Source organism: Myiozetetes cayanensis, unplaced genomic scaffold (genome assembly GCF_022539395.1).
Source record: "Myiozetetes cayanensis isolate MyiCay16 unplaced genomic scaffold, myiCay2020 scf5-8, whole genome shotgun sequence".
Taxonomy (NCBI): Eukaryota; Metazoa; Chordata; class Aves; order Passeriformes; family Tyrannidae; genus Myiozetetes; species Myiozetetes cayanensis.
This window is the reverse complement of record NW_026087742.1, coordinates 54,373,399-54,394,086: the sequence shown is the minus strand read 5'-3', so window position 1 is coordinate 54,394,086 and position 20,688 is coordinate 54,373,399. Positions and strand designations below refer to the sequence as shown.

General features: G+C 36.3%; 1 protein-coding gene across 1 annotated transcript in view; it reads right to left on the bottom strand.

Moving 5' to 3' along the window:
• Positions 1-20,688, bottom strand: part of DIAPH3 (diaphanous related formin 3) — a 188,135-nt gene that overhangs the window by 44,567 nt on the left and 122,880 nt on the right. The window contains exons 24-25 of the mRNA XM_050333988.1: positions 13,238-13,333; positions 12,763-12,822 (exon numbers count right to left, since the gene is read on the bottom strand). Of these exons, the coding sequence (XP_050189945.1) occupies positions 12,763-12,822; positions 13,238-13,333 (156 nt within the window). The remainder of the gene's footprint in view (positions 1-12,762; positions 12,823-13,237; positions 13,334-20,688) is intronic.

Genomic DNA, 20,688 nt, shown 5'->3' with positions numbered 1-20,688 from the left:
TTTAAGTTATTGCTGACCTGCCTCTCATTTAGCTTTCTCTTAAGTAGCTGGAATACAATTTTTTAATGCATCTCTTTGCACTTTCAGTTATTAGAAAAATCATAAAATATACTGTATTTTGTGTTAGTATAGCTTTCCCAGAAAATGTTAGCTGGAGATGTCTTTGCAGGCTTTCTGGTTGCTTAGTTCCTTCAATATGCACAGTTTCACCATAGCTTTATTACTAATATGAATGTAACAGATGTCTATAATAAGTAATATCCTCATTTAGGCCACAGTACATTTTATAGTTTATTGGCACAGGTCAAAACTGCCCTTTTTGTTGGGCTAAATCTGCAGTTACAGACTGAAGAAGGAGTAAAATGTTTTATACACCAGAGTTAAGTGGTCCTGTTGAATGTGCTGATGTACTATAGCACTGACAGATGAGTAAGAAAGATGTGCTTAGAGTAACAACGAAACAAGATGTGGTTGGGAACAACTAAAACTATCATGAGGTATCACTCATATAGCTTCAGACATAAATAGAAAGGAAGAAAAAAGATTCATGAAAGAAGATCAGACCCCAAACCAAGAACCTGGAATACGGCCAGTAGTATCCTCAATTACAGACAGTCATAACAGTTTATTTTTTAATTTTCAATTATGAAGGTAAACCTTCTTAATTTACAGGCATTGGAATGTGGAAAAGGAAGAAATTAATTCTACTTGAGCGTGCTTTGTTTTCCGTCCCATAGGATGCAACTATTCCAAAAAACATAATCCAATCTTAGACAGTAAGATTCATGTATTTTTGACCCCATTGAAACAAATCCAACTTTTATAATAGGAGATCTCGCTACATAACAAGTTTTCAATAAAATGATCTTGGAGCAACTGCTGTTAGGTGGATAAACAGAGACTGGGTAAACTCAGCAGAGAGTAATTGGCTGTGTCCTGTTTTCAGTCAGCAGCTGGCAACAGAGAAAGAACAGACTTAAAGCACTGGGGTAAGCTTGGAGACTGATTAGTCAGGAAACTGCTGCTAAAGGCAGCAAGAGTAGGAGCTTTCCCAAGAGCTCTCTCACAGCAGTTTTCTCTGCCCTGTGAGACACAACTGGAAATCCCTTAATGCACTCTGCCCTTCATTTATTTTTGCTACTGGACATTTGAGAGCATTTAAGAACGTTACTTTTTTGAGTAGTTGCCTGATGATGGATCACACAGAATTAAAATTATTTTATATTTCTTAGAGAAAGGGGAAGACTACCATCTACAGTACAATTATAAAACTAGGGATTGTTTGATAGCAAAGTACTTTTTATTCTGTGCTGAACAGCCAGAACAGAGTTTGCAACTACTCATGCATCAATCCTGATTTGTGCTCAAATTATGAACTCACCTTGCATTGCACAAAGGTTGCATAATTTAAAGCCACAGTACTGATTCATTTACTTTTAATCCAGCTAGTCTAATGAAACATGAGCACACTCAAAAATATTATCATTGCAGCTAGCAGTGTAATACAAATTATACAAACACACTCTTTAGTAAAAGAAAAGAGCTGAGTCTCAAAGTACTAGAATTTGGAGGCATGGCAAAGTTAGTTATTCAAATTTAATGTACATTTCCTATGTATGTATGGAAGAGAATTACTTTTTTTACCTGTCAGAAGCACTTGTATCATTTGTTGCCTAGGACAGAATACTAACTTTAAGAGCAGCTATTCAAGCTATTGTTTTATCTGCAGTATTGAGTGTGCTGTGCCCTGTTTTGTTAAATTTATTGTCGACAGAGAACTAAAACATGGAGACACCTTATCAGGTCTCTCAGCCTCAAGCACTTTTAACTAAGTTAGAGGCCTGAACTCACTGACTACTAACAATTCATATAAGCTAATTCCTGTGTAAGATGGGCATGTGCCCATCTCTATCCCCTACCAGGAGCCTAAACACCCTAAACTGTGCATTTATTTATGAGGTATTTATCTCTTCAAGGGATTAAATACATAGATTAATTTTGGAGGTCAATTAAAAATGCTTAATACCTGATATCCCAGAGTAATTAACATTATAGAGCACTTTATGTGTTTAGTGCTTTGATCCTACTTTTCACTGCAGTTGTAGATGCCTGTAGAGCAGAGCTTGGAGATCTCAGTTTAAGAACCAAACAATGTAAATTGGGAAAGATTTTGCCCTTCTACGTGAAAGGTCAAAAGTAAGATCCTGGGAACTACAGGTCTGTCAGCCTGACCTTGATGCTGTGGGAGGTTATGGAACAGATTATCGGGGGGATCACACAGGACAGCCAGAGGGTCAGGCCCAGCTGTCATGGGTTTAGGAAAGGCAAGTCCTACTTGGCCAATGTGATCTCCTTTCATGACCAGGTGACCAATGAGAGGCTGCGGATGTAGTCTCCCCAGCCTTCAGTAAAACCTTCAATATTGTCTCCCACAGTATTCTTCTGGAGTAGCTGGCAGCCCAGAGCTTGGACAGGTACACCTTTCACTGGTTAAAAACTGGCTGCATGGCCAGGCTCGGAGAGTGCTGATGAATGGAACTAAATCCAATTGGCAGGCACTCACTAGTGGTGCTCCCCAGGCCTCAGTATTTGGGCCAGTCCTGTTTAATATCTTCACTGATGATCTGGGGATCAAGTGTACTCTTAGTTTGAAGATGACACCAGGTTGGGTGGAAGTGTTGGTCTGTTGGAGGGCTAGAAGGCTCTGCAGAGGGATATGAACAGGCTGGATTGATGGATTGAGAACAACTGCAGGAGGTTCAATAAGGCAAAGTGCCAGGTCCTGCACTTGGGTCACAACAACCCCCTGCAATGCTACAGGCTGGGGAAGAAGGGTTGGGAAGAGGCCCTGTGGAATAGGACCTGGGGATGCTGGTCGAAAGCCAGATAAACATGAGCCAGCAGTGTGCCCTCTAATACTGTGTTCAGTTCTGGGCCCCTCACTACAAAGACGCCATTGAGGTGCTGGAGCATGTGCAGAGAAGTGCAACAAAGTTGATGAAGGGTTTAGAGAGTAAGTCATATGAGGAGTGGTTGAGGGAGCTGGGGTTGTTTAGCCTGGAGAAAAGGAGGCCCAGAGTAGACCTTATCGCTCCCTACAGTTACTAAAAGGAAGCTGTAAGGAGTTGGGGGTCAGTCTCTTCTCCCAGGTAACTAGTGACAGGACAAAAGGAGATAGGGTCAAGTTGCACCAGATTAGCTTCCGGTTGGACATCAGGAAGAATTTCTTCACTGAAAGGATGGTTAAGCTTTTAATGGGTTACCCAGGAAGGTGGTGGAATCATCATACTTGGAAGTGTTCAAGAAATGACTGAATGTGGCACTTAGTGTTATGGTTTAGTTAGCATGATGGTGTTCGGTCAAAGGGTGAACTCGATGACCTTGGAGGTCTTTTCCAACCTTAATGATTCTATGAAAACCAAAAAAAACCAAAAGCAAAGCTGTTTTCCATTTCCCTCCACCAAAAAAAAAAAAAAAGTTGTAGGATCAGAGGAAAGGATAGGGAAGTCTACCACCTTGTAACATTTCTTTTGATGCAGTTATCATTTAATGTCACTTCATTTTATAAATACTGACCAAAATGTAACAAAGTCCTCCCCAAGCTCCTGCATCAGCCTAATTGCCTAACTTGGCATCATGTTCATCTGAGTTAATCAGCAAGTTTGGAATCATTAGACCGATGCAGCCAGTTCTTGAGCTAGTGATGGTGGGGTGAAAGATTAGACGTAAAGTTCACTCTCTCTTGGAAAAGATGGATCAAAGGAAATATTTACATTTTAGAACATAGGAAGAAAAAATATATTCAGTCTACCTTCCCTGGTAATGACAGCAATAAAATGCACTCACTGAAATAAGAATATCCCCTCAGATAAATGCTCTGTGTTTATGCACAGAAAAGAAAGCAGTTTTGACAAGGAATTGAAAGACAGTATTTGGGGATTAATCTCTCCTTTTGAAACTAAGGAAACATTAAAAAAATAATTACCAAATGCAATTATGACAACAGTAAAAAAAAAAAAAACCACAAACAAAACAAAATACCAACCATATACAGAGCTATAAAAGCAGTAGAAGCCTTTATGTATTAATAGGTTTTATATTCTGATCCTTTCCCCAGAGGTGAGAGAAAACAACTAGAAGATCACCACCTTCAAGACTTATTTCTCTGTCTAATGTGTATCTGTAAAGTATCTCAAAGCACTGCCTTTCAATTAAGTTACACAACTCTGATAGTAATTTCTTCTGTTGTTATTAAATTACCAAACTAAAAGACCAGTAAACCTTAGGTGTCAAAGTTAACCTGGGCAATGAAAGCTCTCACTCAGGATTCTATTATTCCCACAGAGAGAGGATTTAAACCATGTTTTCAGTATCCCTGGAAAGTTCCCTTCAATTCATTAGCTCCTCTGCCCACAGAGTGCCACCATAAATAATAAATGTTACTGCATGTAGTGATTCAAATACTCATACTGGATGGGGAAGGCTGATGATGATTCCTGCCACGTTCTCGGACACAGTTCTGAAACCACCATAGCTCGATTAGGTGCTGTACAGATACCCAAATATCTTTCAAAACCCTGAAACTGGGCTGTGATATCCAAATTTGTTCCTACAAGCTATCTTGCTTCAAGCACACAAAATAGACTGTCCGCAGCTAATTCAAGCATTTTATGTGCACTGTATTCTAACATACCATGTACACTCATCTCTTTTCAAATACAGGCTTAAAGCCTAAGAAAACAGATAAAAAGAAAAACCTCTAGAATAATTATTTGCCAATGCTGAAAGTCTACTGAGATTTCATTCCATTTCCCTGTTTATGACACTAAGTATTCTTGATGTTATCTTTTCAATTTCTTATTTTATCGTTTTGCTATGCAACAAGGAGAGAGAAAATCAAGAACTGCAAGTTTGAATAGTGTAGAATAAATTCACTCTAAGTTTTTCAAATCCCATTCTTTAGATTTTTTAAAACCTAATGCAAATACGGTCAAGCCTGTAGGGTCAGGTAAGAGTTTGGGGTTTTTTTCTATTTCTCTAGTATATGGAAATAAATAATATCAGGAGACAAAAAAGCATGATAAAAACTGTTCCCCCCCTCAAAATGAAAAACTTCACCATTATAAAATAACTGTTCTTTTTAAGATACTGTGACAAAATATTGTAACAGAAAGGTCATGCTACTAACTAGACAGTTATAGTCTTTCAAAGAAAGAAAAAAGAACATACTAGTTATCCTCGTGGAAGTAAAATCTTCTAGGAAATTGCATAGACTTCACCTAATTTTTCTGTTTGGTTGAAACAATCTTGCTTTAAAAAGTTGTGGGTCGTTTTTTTTTTTTTAAAAAAAAAACAAACCCAAACATCACCATGCCAAGAACAAGAGTCAAACTACTTCACAGCGTATGCTGAAAGTGAATAGATTGATTAGCCCTATATCTTCCAAAATCCAAATATTCTTTCCTGAAAATACTTAAACTGCAGCTTCTCATCTCGGATTTGTAAGCTACATCACCATAAGAGCAGAGGAGTTGCAGTCCAATTACCTTACTCTACTCCAGATCATTCAGTGGAAGCCTGGCTATCACCTTTCTTCCTGACACTCATGAAAGAGCTGCATTTGGCCCTTGCATTTCCTTCCATTACCAATCATGATCTCCACCAAGAAAGAATCTCTGGGGGCTTCAGTTTATTTTGCTGAGTGATTGATGCAGATTTCGCCTTAGTCACATATCATGGAAATACACAAGACTCATCTATTGAGTCCCAAAACAGACTCAGGTCAGGAATCATACACTGTTCCTATCTCAGATTTTGTCCTCGGCGAAGTCTTTAACTAGAAAAAACTCATTTCTAATATCCGATTAAAGTTTCCTACATAATATGTCACTTGTGGCTTGGTTGTGATTTTTCTTAGAGAAAGATAACCCCTTTAAGAATATATTTATATTTATATTTATATATACATGTTACATATATATTAAAAATTGCCACATTTTAAAGAGCTTTATGACTATTGTTCAGTGAACAGTTACATCTTTTATTCTATTCAGATCAAATTTCTAGAAGCCTATGAAGAATGAGGCATGAGTTTAGATACTACTTGTTCTTAACATTCAGAAAACAGAAGTGAAAGAGACTGGAAAATTTATACCTAAAATCTTGTTTAACAAATATAGGAGAGACTTGAAAGGTACTCTGAGAAGTGACAGAATCTCTTTGCTATACACATAAACTCAGTAATTGTCTTTGAAGGGGAAGTTCTGCGTGACTAAACAATGAAAAGACAAATATGGGTAAATTGTTGGTAAATTACATCTCCCTTTGCAGATTTAAGATTTTCCACAGATACATTTTCAGCAGACTGCTTTGAATATATAACTTGCCCACTGTAGCTTTTGGAAATATGGTTACCTACCTAGATGATTATGAAGCTGACATTTACTGTATGTGCAATTATAGAATATACAGTGTCACTGCTTTCAAATGTCAGCTCTTTGCTACAGTTCTTATCTTGCAGAAAACGTCCTTGCCTCCCATGAGAGAAGCGGTCTTATTCAACTAGTACCAATGAACACTGCCAAGATATTTACAAAAGCAATTAGCTCTTCTGAGTGCCTAATTTGACATCTTCAAAGTGTTGCACTTTAGGAATGAAGTTGTCAAACCTCTGGGAAAAAAGCTCTGTTATATGGTCCACCTTGTCTCAAGGTGGTACCTAAAATTTTTACTCTTAAAAAGCTTTGGTTTTGTTTTATGTCTATGTTATGTTCACATATAATTCTTTATGATAAGACACAGAGTGGAGGATATGCGTGCCACCTTACTCATGAGAGTTGATAAGACAAATCTCACAAGACATTTTCTGTCAGATTACAATTCCTCCTCACCTTTTCTAAATAAAAGTAGTGCTAAGGTGGATAGTGTGTGTTTAGCTTACACTAAGGGGAAGATAACATTTTCTTTGTCTATATCAGTATTTTCACAGTACTAATATGCAATTACTACTAATCTGAAGTAGCCTTTTCCATTCTTAACAGAGCCTTCATCCATTTTTCAGCATTTGTCATTTAAAAATAAATAAATGAATAAATAAATGAGACTTTTATTCATTTTTTATGTCAGTTTTTATTATGAAGGGTATTTTGTTAGAAAAGGTCTGAAAAAAAAATTAATCAAAATATCTACTTTTTCATCACAAACTCTTCTTGCTGGCTATCATCTCTTTTGACTTTGATACTTTCTTCATTAAATTACAAGAGTGAAAGATTACTAAAAGAGATCCTAAAAATTCTGCATCAAAATGAATCCTTTTCCTAGATATTTTGGAATGTAAATTCTTCAGGGACATCTTTGTCACTGCATGTGTTTGCAACTATGACAATGTAGAAATAGTTCTAAACAAAGAAATAAAAATGTGTGAATTCACTTTCCTTGTCTGGTTTTTTTTTTTTACCCCAGATGAAAAATTGACTTTTATGGTCAGTTTCTTTGAACTTTGCTGTCTGCTCTAGGAAAAAACTCTTTATCATAAACAGTGTAGATGGTTTCAGGGGAATTATTTCTGTTAGAATAAGCAACAATTTTACTTGACCTATGAATTCAATATTGAAGTGAAGCTTTGGCCTTAAAATGGCAACAACTGAAAACCATTTTTTATAGAAATCCTATTAATGTCTTCATGTCATAACAGTGCCAACAGATATTCCAAGTTTTCTGCTGAGGAAACTTGTCTGTTGAGTAACATTTTACAAAGTCTTACAAAAATTTTCTCCACCAAAGGTACTGAAGTTTTTAGATCACAAGGCTAACATGCATAACGCCTTCAAAGAAATATCTACTGCAAAGAACTGGCAATGCTCAAAAAAGTATCTTTACTACTAACATGTTCTGGGTAAAGAGTTATCTTCATGAGTTTCATAGCTTCTCCAATGTTGGGTACTTCCCAACATTCACTACGTATGGTGGAGGAAAAGACAGCAACAGAAACAGACTTAAGGAAAAATTAGGTTGAAATGCCAATCACAGTTTGCTGTCATATACAGCAATGATGAAACAAAAGTGACCTCTACACGGTCACACTGTCGGTTTCAAGAACTAAGATGAGCTTGAGCTCACTGTCAGCTACAATTGTCAAAAATAAGTAGCAGAGACACTAATATGAACATCAGATGATAGTTCTATTACAAATATGAGATGAAAAGAACCCAAAGAATACGAAAAAAGCATTTTCTTTTGCTTAATTGGGACAGAATGACATTGCTCACAAGGATTGTATTATGCAGAGGTCTTTAGGTGCTTCAGACTACATGTGACATGAAAATTATTCTATTGTGTACAGATTTACTGAAGAACAAGCAGTTATAGTAATTACAGCTATCTTTTACCATGAAAGTCAAAGATTTATTTCAACCTTTGCAGTCTCAAAAAGCTATATGCATTTTTTTACTTTCAAATTATTACAGTTTTTCTTTATTCAAAGCATTTTGAATACAATCTGCATGTAAAGACAAACACTTTCTGCTGCATTTAAGGTATGTGTATATATGCAATCAAAGCTGCATCTTGAATTCGTAGTCATGCAATTCAGGTAACATTAGCTTGGTTAATGTTACTACAAAGGAATGTGTAGCCATAGCAGCAGAGAATTTGATGCAGGCTGCAAAATCTGACTGAAAACTTAGTGAATAATGCAGCTTTCTGTGCTGCAGTGAGCTCTGCACTGTCTTGGATATGCTGCTCTGTGTATTTGAACTTAAGTAGCTTGAAATAATAGCAAGCTGCAAATATGCCTTGACTGTTGTTGTAAATAATTGATAAACTCAGATCAGCCATAGCTATTAGCTGCCTGAAATGATCTTCTAATGTGCAAAATCCCTATCATTGAAAATTAAGTGCTTTCTTCTGCTCCCTAAATAAAATAAAAAACGTCCTCTATTAGTACAACACTAAACCTATACCAATACTCTCCTTGTATCATACAGTGCTCTGAATGGGAATTACAGCAAAAGAGTACACCATAGTATCTCATGTAGTCTATGGCCCTATGCAGTTAAAGCAAATTGTAACCTTTACTGGTAGTTTTGCACAGAGATGTATTTAATTGTTAATTTAAAAATACAAAGCACTGTGAATGGGAACAAAACATATCAATCTTATCTATGTCATTTAATATCTACTGTATATTATTTGCATTCTAAAGGTGTTAGAACGTTTCCAAGATTCAGCAATTCCAAATGTGTATTATTGATGTTAGTTATGCAGCAAGACTTTTTCTCCACAAGAAATATTCTGACTCGATGGGCCCTGTCACAAGCATGAACTAGTAATTCTCATCACAAAAACAGAGCATATTTAAACTTGACAAAACCTACATACCATGTTATAAAGAGGCTATCTATCCAAAAAAAGAAGAGTAGGACTGAAAATAACACACCTAATAGGCTACCCTGGGATGTTGCATGAGAACCAGTACTCCTTTGTAATCAGAAGTATCAGCTGAACACTACCAGAGCTTTCTGGGCAGCTCAACAGATCATGAAGAGAAAAATGGCCCACCAATACCTAGCATTTCACTAAATTTACTATTATTTTTTTTTCTTAAGCAGTCCATTTAGTTAAAGGAAACTGTGAAACATGGAGCCACTGCTCTCTAGTTTCCTGTTCTGGTTTCATGTGTGATACAGTTAATTTTCTTCCTAGTAGCTGGTACAGTGCTCTGTTTTGGATTCAGTATAAGAACAATGTTGATAACACACTAATGTTTCAAGTGGTACAAGAAGCTGGCAGGGAGTATAGCCAGGACAGCTGACCTGAACTGGCCACAGGGATATTCCATACCATATGGCATCAGGCTCAGCACATAAACTGGGGAAGCTGGTCAGGAGCCACTGATTGCTGCCGAGGGACTGGCTGGGCATTGGTCCACAGTGGCGAGCAATTGTATTGCACATCACTTGTTTCTCTTGTGTTTTATTGCTCTCCCTCCCTCTCCTTTTCATTGCTATTACTTATTTCAATTATTAAATTGTTCTTTTCTCAATCCATGGGTTTTACCTTTTTCTGATTCTCCTCCCCATCCCCTCAGAGAGGACAGAGAGAGTGGCTGCATGGAACTTAGGTGCCTGCTGGAGTTATAACACCATCTATGCTTGGTTCTGATTTGTAGTCCACTTTTTAAGGGAAATATCTTTAAACATAAAGACTAAGTCAGATTTTATTAATTTGGTTTGTTATGTTTTGAAAAGGAAGAGATTGATTAGAACTCGATGGCATTTGCTCAACAGAAATTGCTACACTCTGAACGATTCAAAGGACAGACATTTCAAGTCATGGTTTGTAATTCTCTGACTGCATGATGAATCCCAGGTATGAATCTGCAGTGTGCATTAGTAAAGTATATCTACTATAAGTGAATGTTAGTCTCAGAGGAACAAACAGGAATCAAAACAGTTACCAGTTAACCATAACAGCCAAAACCAGTACAGAAGCAAAGAAGGAAAGTGCCTGAATTGCTGCTCCTTAAGGATCTTTAGCAATCTCCACATATTTTAATCTCAGAGTAAGCCAGTGGGATTTTTTTTCCATGATACAAAATTTAGCATCCATTTGAAGTTTTAGGTTGAGAAAAAAATAGCTAATCAACAACAGACCAAGCCAATATTTCTGTCTAATAACATATCCTAATTTTTCTGAAGTGAGCTGAAATCATAGACTTTTGCTTATACAGTGTCTATGCAATAAACCATTATATATAGTATTGATGACTTATCATACACATATAGATAGAAAGAATAGGCTATTTCATATGTATCTATATCAGACACGAAGTGCAAGAAAAAATGATACAGAGGATAATACTGAAAAACCCCTGATATCACACATTGCTCAACTCAGAAACAAAAAATTTTATCGTTATAATTCTTGACTTGACTGGCCACATCATTAACTTCAGTGACATTACTATTGACATTATTATTATTATTATCCAAAAATTCACTTTGACACTTGGGGTCTAGTATTCATTCCAGACAGTATGTAACATAAGTGACCATATATTTCTATTAAAAAGCAAAAGAAAGGCCTTGATAAATGAACTCATCATAATCTACATCAGGTATAGTCCTCTGTTTGAGTCAAGATAGGAAGATGTAACATGTAGGTATTGTGACAAGTATCAGAAAATCAAAAACATACTAATGAATTCCTTAAAAACAAGCTCAGACTTGTTCTGGCTTGTTCCTGAACTAACAGGACAGGTGAAAGAAAATCTGAATTAATTTTGAAATGTCTTAGAATTAGCAACAAAATGCTCTATGCAAAAACTGACTGGTAAAAAAAAACCCCAAAACCAAAAGTATACTTTTCTCTCCAAATCAAACATCTGGACTTCTGACTTTAGTACCAAATTATACCCACCTGATGCACAAATCAGCCCATGGGTCAGACTAAGATTTTGCAGCATTAAAATCTTGGGAGGGGGGTGGTGTTAGTTTTTGGGTTTTTTTATTTTTAATTTGAAACATAAAACATGGCCATAATGTTTGTCCAAAGGAAATTAGTTTGAAAACTGGAAACTATATTGTCTGTCCATAGACAGCTAGCTAGATGGAAGGTGTTGATAAGAAGAAATATAATATAACTGTTCTCACAAGCAGAAACACTTACAGGACAAATTCAGATGTGCTCTGTAGTCATTACTCAATGTTATGTGCTAGACAAGTACCTGTCAAATATACTTGATTCCTCTTTGATCAAATTCCTTTAAGTGCATAAATTATCTTTAAACTGTCCTTCCAGCTCTGATTTCTTCAATTTTGTGTTTAATAGGTGCCCTGTTTTTTTGGGTTTTGTTGGGTTTTCTTTTGCTACAGACACTTAAAGAAATAAACTCTTAAACATGTGGTGTAACTAATATAATCAATTTTATGGCATCTGCCTTATAAATCCACAGTGCATTTAAATATCAAAGGATAGTGCATTCAAAGGATAATGCATTCTGCTTTAAAAACTATGAATGATTTTTTTTTCCTGTAAGTTTAAATTAAAATTTTTCTTTACAGAGGTACTACAGATATAAACTTCTTCCTGAGACCATTAGTTATGAACCACTGAAAACTGTCACTCTGGACTCCTTAAGCACATAGTTAATATAATAACATTCTGTAGATTGTCTATCAAACAAAGCTAAAAGGTACCCACACCTTCCTTGTAACTTTTCACAAGCAAGTCCTACTGACTAGTGTGAGATAGTTTAGGAGCTAAAGAACAACCATTTACCATTACTTTGTTGATACAGCATCCCTTTTGAATTATACTGGTAAGCGATGGCTTAAACCACTCCAACTATAGTATCAAGAAAACCAAGACAAATAAACACAGAATGAACGCAAAAAGTTCTCCAGTTTGTTACAACAAACAGTAACATTTAAAACATTTGTAATCCCTGTTTTTTATTATAGTTTCATAATCCCTTAAAAATCCTTGCATAATATTCTTAAGGATTATAAAAGTATTACATTTAAAAACATAATCAAATTTTAAATAAACAAACCCCCTACAATAGACAGAAGAGCTCTGCAAAGTAATCAGTAAGTATAGTTTCAGCACGTAATATTCAGACAATTTTTAAAAGGCAAGTTCCAATATGGTAAAGTACTCCACTAATGTACAAAACTGAAAAAACCCCACAGCTTGAAAGCACAGATCAACTACACAAGCTAAGCTAAGAAGTGCATGCAATTCAAGAATATGGTTCATTACCATGGTTACAGGCTTTCAGAACAGGTCGCTGTGTGGTTGGACTGAGATTTTGTGGTATGTCTGCAAAAGCAAGGAAACAATGGAAATAAAACACCTCTTTGAAAGCTACTGGAGTATTGTAACATTACTAAGCAGAACCAATTAGAAGTCAGGTATTTCTAGGAATAAATGACAGTTATATACTAGAGAAATAATTTGACTCACTTATGAGGCAAGAAAACTTTATTTCCCCCATACAACTATAAACCCTAGAAAGCTAGAGTGGCTGTACTGAAAAGTCTTGTCACAATGACCAGGCTATAATAAGTTCAGTACATTCATTTCCAGTGTTATTGACACCAGAGACAGTCTGAACATCCCTGAAAACTGGCATCGCAAGAAGGAATTAAACCTGATAGTATTTAAATTCTAGAGCACTGGACCCATAATGCTTTTAAGTTTCTTTGGAAAATAAAATCTAAGATAGATTATTCACCTTTAGACCTCGGTGTCCTTTTCCTTCGGTCTCGAAAAGCTGCACCTGATTGCAAGGCCTCCAATAGGCTATCCATCACTCCAGTCTCCTCACCTTCTGTAAAGGAGAAAAAAGGAACCCTCTGGGTTACCATAGCAATATTGAAGCATAAAGAGTAATACCAATAAAAAGCAACAATAACAGGTACCAATGGTATTATAGAAAATATTTGTTTCAAACATTGACCAGTGTTTTAATATTGACAAATTGCTCTCTTGCAATTAATCACAATGGATTTGGCCTTCTATAGGTTGAACTACGCCAAATTTTATTCATTTCACATTTCTCTTTCTCTATACTGAGAGTCAAGTATAGTTTTAAGTGAAATGTCATTTCACTCATCTTTTCATTTCACTGACTTTATACAACTGCAAATAATCAGTCTGATGTCAGCTTTCAAGAGCTTTCCCTTAAATGATTTGCTACATTAGACAAAAGATCATTTCAGTTATTGTTATAAAGAGTTCAAATTGTTTCTCAGCAGGAAGTTGAGTGAACAATATTGGACTGGATAGGATACAGTGATATCCATAGGCAGCTTTAATCAAAAGCCATTTTCTGCTCACATTGAATAATCTCTGGTCAATATTAAATAATTGATATGGTTCACGAAAATTCTACTCATCAAATTAAACAAGTATCATGTGTAATAATACACATGTCTATAATAATCCCCATAAGAATTATGAATATTATTGTGAAGTGGTAACCAAATGCAACATTAAACACCGTCTTTGTATTTCCTCAAATAAACACATCAGAAAATGTTAGATTTTTGAAATTGTTACGTTGTATGTATGCATGGGAGGACAAAGAACACAACTCCAGGGGTTGACCATATGATGAAAAATCTCCAGAGAAATAAAGAATTATATCATAAAAATCTCTCATGCCCCACTGGGCAAAACTCCCTAAGTCAAGGAGCTGACCACATCATATGATTCTGCAGTTATTGCTAACAGTGAATTATGCAAATCAGGGCATAAACTACCTGGTATATACAACAAGATGCTGAGTAGAGAGTGACAATTACTTTCCTAGTCCTGCCAGCCACACTATTCCTGATATAAACCATTGGCCTTCTTGGTCACCCAGGCCCTACTGCTGGCTCGTGTTCACCCAGCTGTTGAATCAGCACTCCCATGTCCTTTTCCGACGAGCAGCATTGCAGCCACTCTGCCCCCAGCCAGTAGCACTGCATGGGGTTGTTGTGGTCAAAGTGCAGGATCTGGCACTTGGCCTTACTGAACTTCATACAACTGGTCCCAGCCCACTGATCCAGCCTGCCCAGATCCCTCTGCAGAACATTCCTACCCTCCAGCAGATGAACACTGTCACCCAACTTGGTGTAATCTGCAAACTGACTGAGAGTGCACTCGATTCATCCAGATCATTTGTTGATAAAGATACCAAACAGGACTGGCCCCAACACTGAGCCCTGGGAACACCACTAGTGCCTGCCCTGCAAATGGATGTAACTCTATTCACCATCATTCTTTGGGCTCAGGCATCCAGACAGTGTTTTACCCAGAGAACAGTAATCCTTAGTTCTTCTCTTTTCTCTATACTCAGTACTACCAGACTAGTTTTCAACCTTACACAATAGAGCCATACATGAAAATAAAAGTGAAAATGAGCAAATATTTCATAATTTTGCCTAACATATCAGGTATAGAATAAACATGAAGGCTGAAATATAGTTTGGTTTTTTTCCCTTCTGTTTTGTGTTTGGTATAACATGCTTTATTATGTTGAAGTTTGTCCTCTTGTGACTAATGGACTATCCGAGCTGTTAGTACAGTTTGGAATGTGCCTTACAAACAAATCACTCAGACGGTCTTCAGCTTCCTATTTTTTTGTTTGGGGTGTTTTTTTTTTGTGGCAGTCCCCAAAAATATACCATTAAGGTTTATGGAAAAGAGTTCCCAAGCTTTGTTTTAGGAAGGAGGAATAACAGAAGAAAATTTTCAATCCTATTTCAGTATGTCATCTCCCTCCTTTCAAGCCTGTCCAAGACTACTATGGATTTCACAGTTATTGTAAAAACTTAACAATCTTCAGTAGGAAAAAAAATATCCTGGTGTATAATCTGCTATAGTGTAAAAAGGCTCATCAAATAAATAAAAAAAAATATTTAAAATAATGGAAGAGAAATACTGCAAAACCACAATTTCTTGTAGCATAGCTGTAACATATTTATGGGTACTATCTTGTTTTCATACTTATCTGAAATATACCGTAGTCACAAAGTGGATTATAGATTAGTGCTTCCATTGACATGCAAAATAGTTCACAGAAGAAAAAATGGAGTAGATTGAAACTTAAATTAAAAAACTCCTCTGGTACTTTTCCTGTATATATAGATGTATTGAAAAAAGCTAACCACTGCAAATAAAAGCATTCATAGCTAATACTCTTTGTACCCAAAAGATGTAGGAAACCTGTTTTTCAAACTGTTACAACTTCATTAGGCTCCAAATTCTGTTTTTTGATGCCTGCATCAGCAGCTGATTTTGACACTTCCATCAAGTTATGCAGTTAGCTACTAGTACCCACACTATAATATTGTCCACGTTTATATGATAGAAATATTAAGAAATGAAACTCTACCATGCAGTATTTTAGAAATCTTTTAAAATGCCATGGGAAAGCTGCATACAACATTGCTACAGTGATAGTATAAGAGTCACAAATATTGCTTGATATTGACACTTCCTATGGGACCTCTAAATAAGCTTTCAAAAGCTGCTGCAGGCTGCTGTCACCAGTCCCAACTGGTTTCCTAATTAGTCAAGCGTATCAATCTTTTGACATCATAGAACTAGTAATTCTAGTTGTCTTGCAGATAGCTACATAGCCAACAGTAATTCCTTTGAGGAATTATACCCTTTTATGACTTAAACAACCTCTTTTCCTTCAATTGCAGAATAGGAGATTTAAATATTTTTTAATATCATAACTAATTAAACCCCATACAACCGCCTTTTAAATACCATCTAAAGGAGAAGTAAACTTCCCAAAGTAGATGCTGAATTTTGCCCTTGACATTTCAGTGCCAAGATATAAACTACCTAATTTCATAATTACATTTTTAAAAATGTTAAGAATATTAAAGACCCTTCTTGTCTAGTGCACCGAATATAATAAGCTTGACGTGTAAAACTATAATGTCTTATAATGATAGCAGCAGATACTGCAGTTTGTAAGGACATCTGCATTTTATGTACTTCTTAAGAAGCAAATTATATATACCATAATTCCAGGAGCAGTAGTCCACTGACATGATAGAATCACAAGAATAATTACCGACGTGATTTAAAAAAAAAAAAAAAAAAAAAAAAAAAAAAAGTGGTGCAACAAGATAATTTTGAATGAAAAATTTTTCATTTTTACGATTTCCCTGAACCTGTCCAATATAAACTAAAATATCACACAACACTAGGACTCCAAAAGTTCACTTTACTAGGAGAAAAACATAAAATAATATGTCTATTTCCTCTTTCACAGAATCAAAGCTTTATTCAGCTACTCATCTCACAAAAGAAAATACTGAGGAGTTTCAGAAAAACAAAAGCAGGGATTCTTTAGCATGGTTTCTGTTGATGTTGCCTACTCAATCTGTACACTTAAGAGATTTATCTACAAAAACTTTGACTATTATTTTCCACCAGCCTCTATTTATGGCATTGCAATTACATACAGCTTTTTGTTACATAGTAAGGAAAAGGATCATCTCCTAAAGACAAAAAGCCTCATCTGAAAATAAAACTGCACAATCTGGACAAATTAGAAAGAGACCTTACAGATTTCACAGTTGTACCAAAAGGAAAAAGTTGCAAAACCTCAAGGGGTACTCCTGAAGTCATCCCGAGTAGCAAAGACTTTAATTATCTATGTATAATTTTTGACATAACCCTGTGGCAGCACTCGAGTTTTGATATAATTTAGTAACAAACTTGGAGTGCTGAAGCTATTGGATTTGTTTTCCTTGTCTGAAGATTTAAGTCCAGATCTCTCAATTCAGCAAGTACCAGCATTAGGACTTTTTTATTCTTGTTTGCTAGAATACAAACTACTTTTTTTCCCCTCTTCAGCTCAGGACATAATTCAGCTTGGATATATTGTATCCAGTATATTTAAGTGAAATGTAAGCCCTTCCCAGCCTTCTTCCAGGGTCAGCTACATTATGTCTTGTGCATTAAAGTACAAAAAATTCAGAGGCAAATGATTACCAAGCTTGGGACAATGATGGCAGAGATTTTTCCAGACTATTATTCACACAAGGAAGGAAAAAAAGAAAGATACATCTTTTACTTTTTTAATGTTGTATCTTTACTCTCAAGACATCATGGAAGTCCTTTATGTTTGTTTGTATAAGGATTGATTTTAATCAGTACAGCCTACAAAGAAATGCTCAGCTGAAGATGGAAGATCTCCATTTCAGTAAAAACTGAAAGACCATTTTCTAAACAATGTCACATTAACCATGCTGTAATGTTGAATGAGTTAGGCTTTAGGAAGCAGAACAGCAGATCACAGAGAGGAAGATAATTCAAGCCCTCAGTGCAGTAGTGAGCTCCAATGTTTTGGATGTGGTTCCATCTTTTTAGTCAGAGCCTAAGGCAGCCAAATTTTGTGAAGTATTCATAATGGGGACATGTAAAAACTCCTAGATTTTGCAGCCTTACATATGAACAGGGCAGGACACTCTTTGAAGGCTTTTACATTGTAAACATAAAAATACAATGCAACTCAAATGTTTCGAAATGTTCAGCAATGACCACCTAAACTCAGACTCCTCACTCCAATGAAATTCAGATACAATTTTACAAAGAAATTGTGTATGAGTGTTAAGGGCAACTTTTTTAGAAAATGCACAGGATATATAGGCTTCAACTTTAAGCTGTTCTAAGGCTTTGAAGTTTTTCTGGTAAAAGCCGTAGCATCAATCAGATAATTTTCACTGACGGGTGAGTTAAGGAATACATGACTGTCAGTTTGACTTTCAATAACAGTGCATGAACTAGAGCTATGACTCACAACACAGAGGTTCCTTTGACACTGATCAAATTTTGGAAGAACCTTGTTACATTACAGCAAGGAAAAGAAAAATTCCAATGTACAGATACAAAGCAGAAATAGCTGCCAAGCCTGTTGTGGATAGACTGGTTGAAAGGACAGCTCCTCTCAGATTTAAAATTATTAAATCCAATTTCAGCCAAAAATATCACTATTTGCAGTGACTTCAAGCAAGAGACAAATAACAGCCCTTCCCAGAAGCAAAACACACGTACATACCTCACATTTCACATCAACAGTGTAGTTCAGTATCAGAAGAGTTACATTTCTTACTTATGCCCAACACAAAGTTGAAAGCCTTTGACACTGTTTCAGAGCTCTAGGCAAATGTACTATAAAAAGGTAGGATTTTCCCTAATGACTGAGTACCCCATAAATCTAGCTGAGAAGAGTAGTTTCATGCCATCATGTTTGCTCTTGATAAATTGGTCCATTGTTGGGCTGCCATAAAGTGCTTTCAGGGTACAGAAATAGATATACCTTGACTCCAAGCACGTGAATGAAAGTGTACACCAACCTCCACACAGCTTAAAAGAAGTTAAATACAAACTAAAACTCCACCCTTTGTGAATTCTGAAAGACAGTTATCCCTTTCAAATCAGCTGTTCAAATTGAGGTTGGTACCTACATCAATTTAACTTCTATAAGATAGCTCATACCACAGAAAGCAAAAGGTAAGCTGTGGTAAGAGGTGGTTCTGTATCACAGAGATACAAAAATACTTCAGTGATGCAAGATACAATTTCTACATCTCCGTTGGATCATAATTTCCCATTTAAGTAATGGGACTGAGAGTGAAATCATCTTAATATTGAGCCTTTTAATAAAAATGTATACATTTCTAGTGTTCACTGTGAGTCTATAAATCCCATTCTTTCTGTGACAATGGAAGAAAGTGACTATAAACTCACTTTCCACAGAGATTATCCAGGTTCATTTATATTGATGCCAGATCCAGTAAAAGACTGCCAGAATAAGCATTTCCGAGAGAGAACACAAAAAAGTTTTTATGATATAAACTGGAGTTATAGAAGAATGAACAGAATGCCAAGCCTTTGAAGTGATGCACCCCAGGACTTTAAAGAGGGGATAATAGTTGTAACATCTTCCTTTGTGACCTGAATAGTGGGATAGAGTGCACTCTAATCAAGTTTGCATATGGTTCAAAATTCAAAGTAATGGTTGAGCCACCAGACAGTTGTGCTGCCATTCACAAGGACCTTGACAAACTGGAGGAATGGGCACACAGGCATCCTAATAAAATCCAACAAAAGACCTGCAAGTGGTGAGATGCAACCTCATACAGCAACACAGTGGGAGTAACAGGCTGGAAAGTACCTAAAAAAAAAAATAATTGGAGATTCTGGTAGCCAACTTATCGACCATGAGTCAGTATTGCGCCTCTGTGGCAAGGATGACCAAAGAACAGTATTGCCAGCAGGTCAAGAGAGGTCATCCTTCCCCTCTACTCAGCACTGGTGAGACATATCCAAGAAAAGTCAAGGTCCATGAAGATCATCAAGGGTTTAGAGCAACTCTCCCACACTGAGAGAGCTGGGACTGTTCAGCCTATAAAGGAGACGGCTCAAGGGATCTTACCAATATATATAGAAATACCTGATGGGGGACTTGCTGGGGTGTAAAGATGACTGAGCCATCCTAGGGATGCCCAGAGACAGGATTGGAAGTAATGAGCACAAACTGATTGCAGGAAATTGCATTCAAAAGTAAGGTGATTTTTTTTTTTCCTGTTGAGAGTGGTCAAACATTCTAACAGGCTGCCTACCTACAATGGCCGCAATAATAAAGGTGTTACGTTTTCACTAAGTCCACAAAAACAGTAGTTAAGTCTGAAAATGAAATTATTTTCTGCATACACACCTTCTCTCTCATCAACTCAACAATATAGGATGTTCTAGTAATATATTGCATTACCTGATAATATTTTTTACAAGTCAGTCCAAAGACTCAATCTTTTTATAGACCTTTTGCTATTCACTAGGGATGCTGTGCTTCTTTAGTGGAAGAAAATCCCTGCTAAATTGAGCACAATGCTAATTTTCTTCTAGTTATATTTAATCACTCATAACTAAAACAGACCAACCTTGTGCATTCTTGTCTAAGGTTAAAATTTTATAGGACAGTTGATAGCAAGAACCATCAAATACATAAAAAGAAGTCAGTCAATATGTTTTACTATTAATGAATGATTTCCCTGTTTTGTTTACACATCAGAACTCCAATCACAGAATCACAGAATATGCTGAGTTGGAAAGGACCCACGAGGATCATTGAGTCCAACTCCTGGCCCTGCATAGGACCATCCCCAAGAG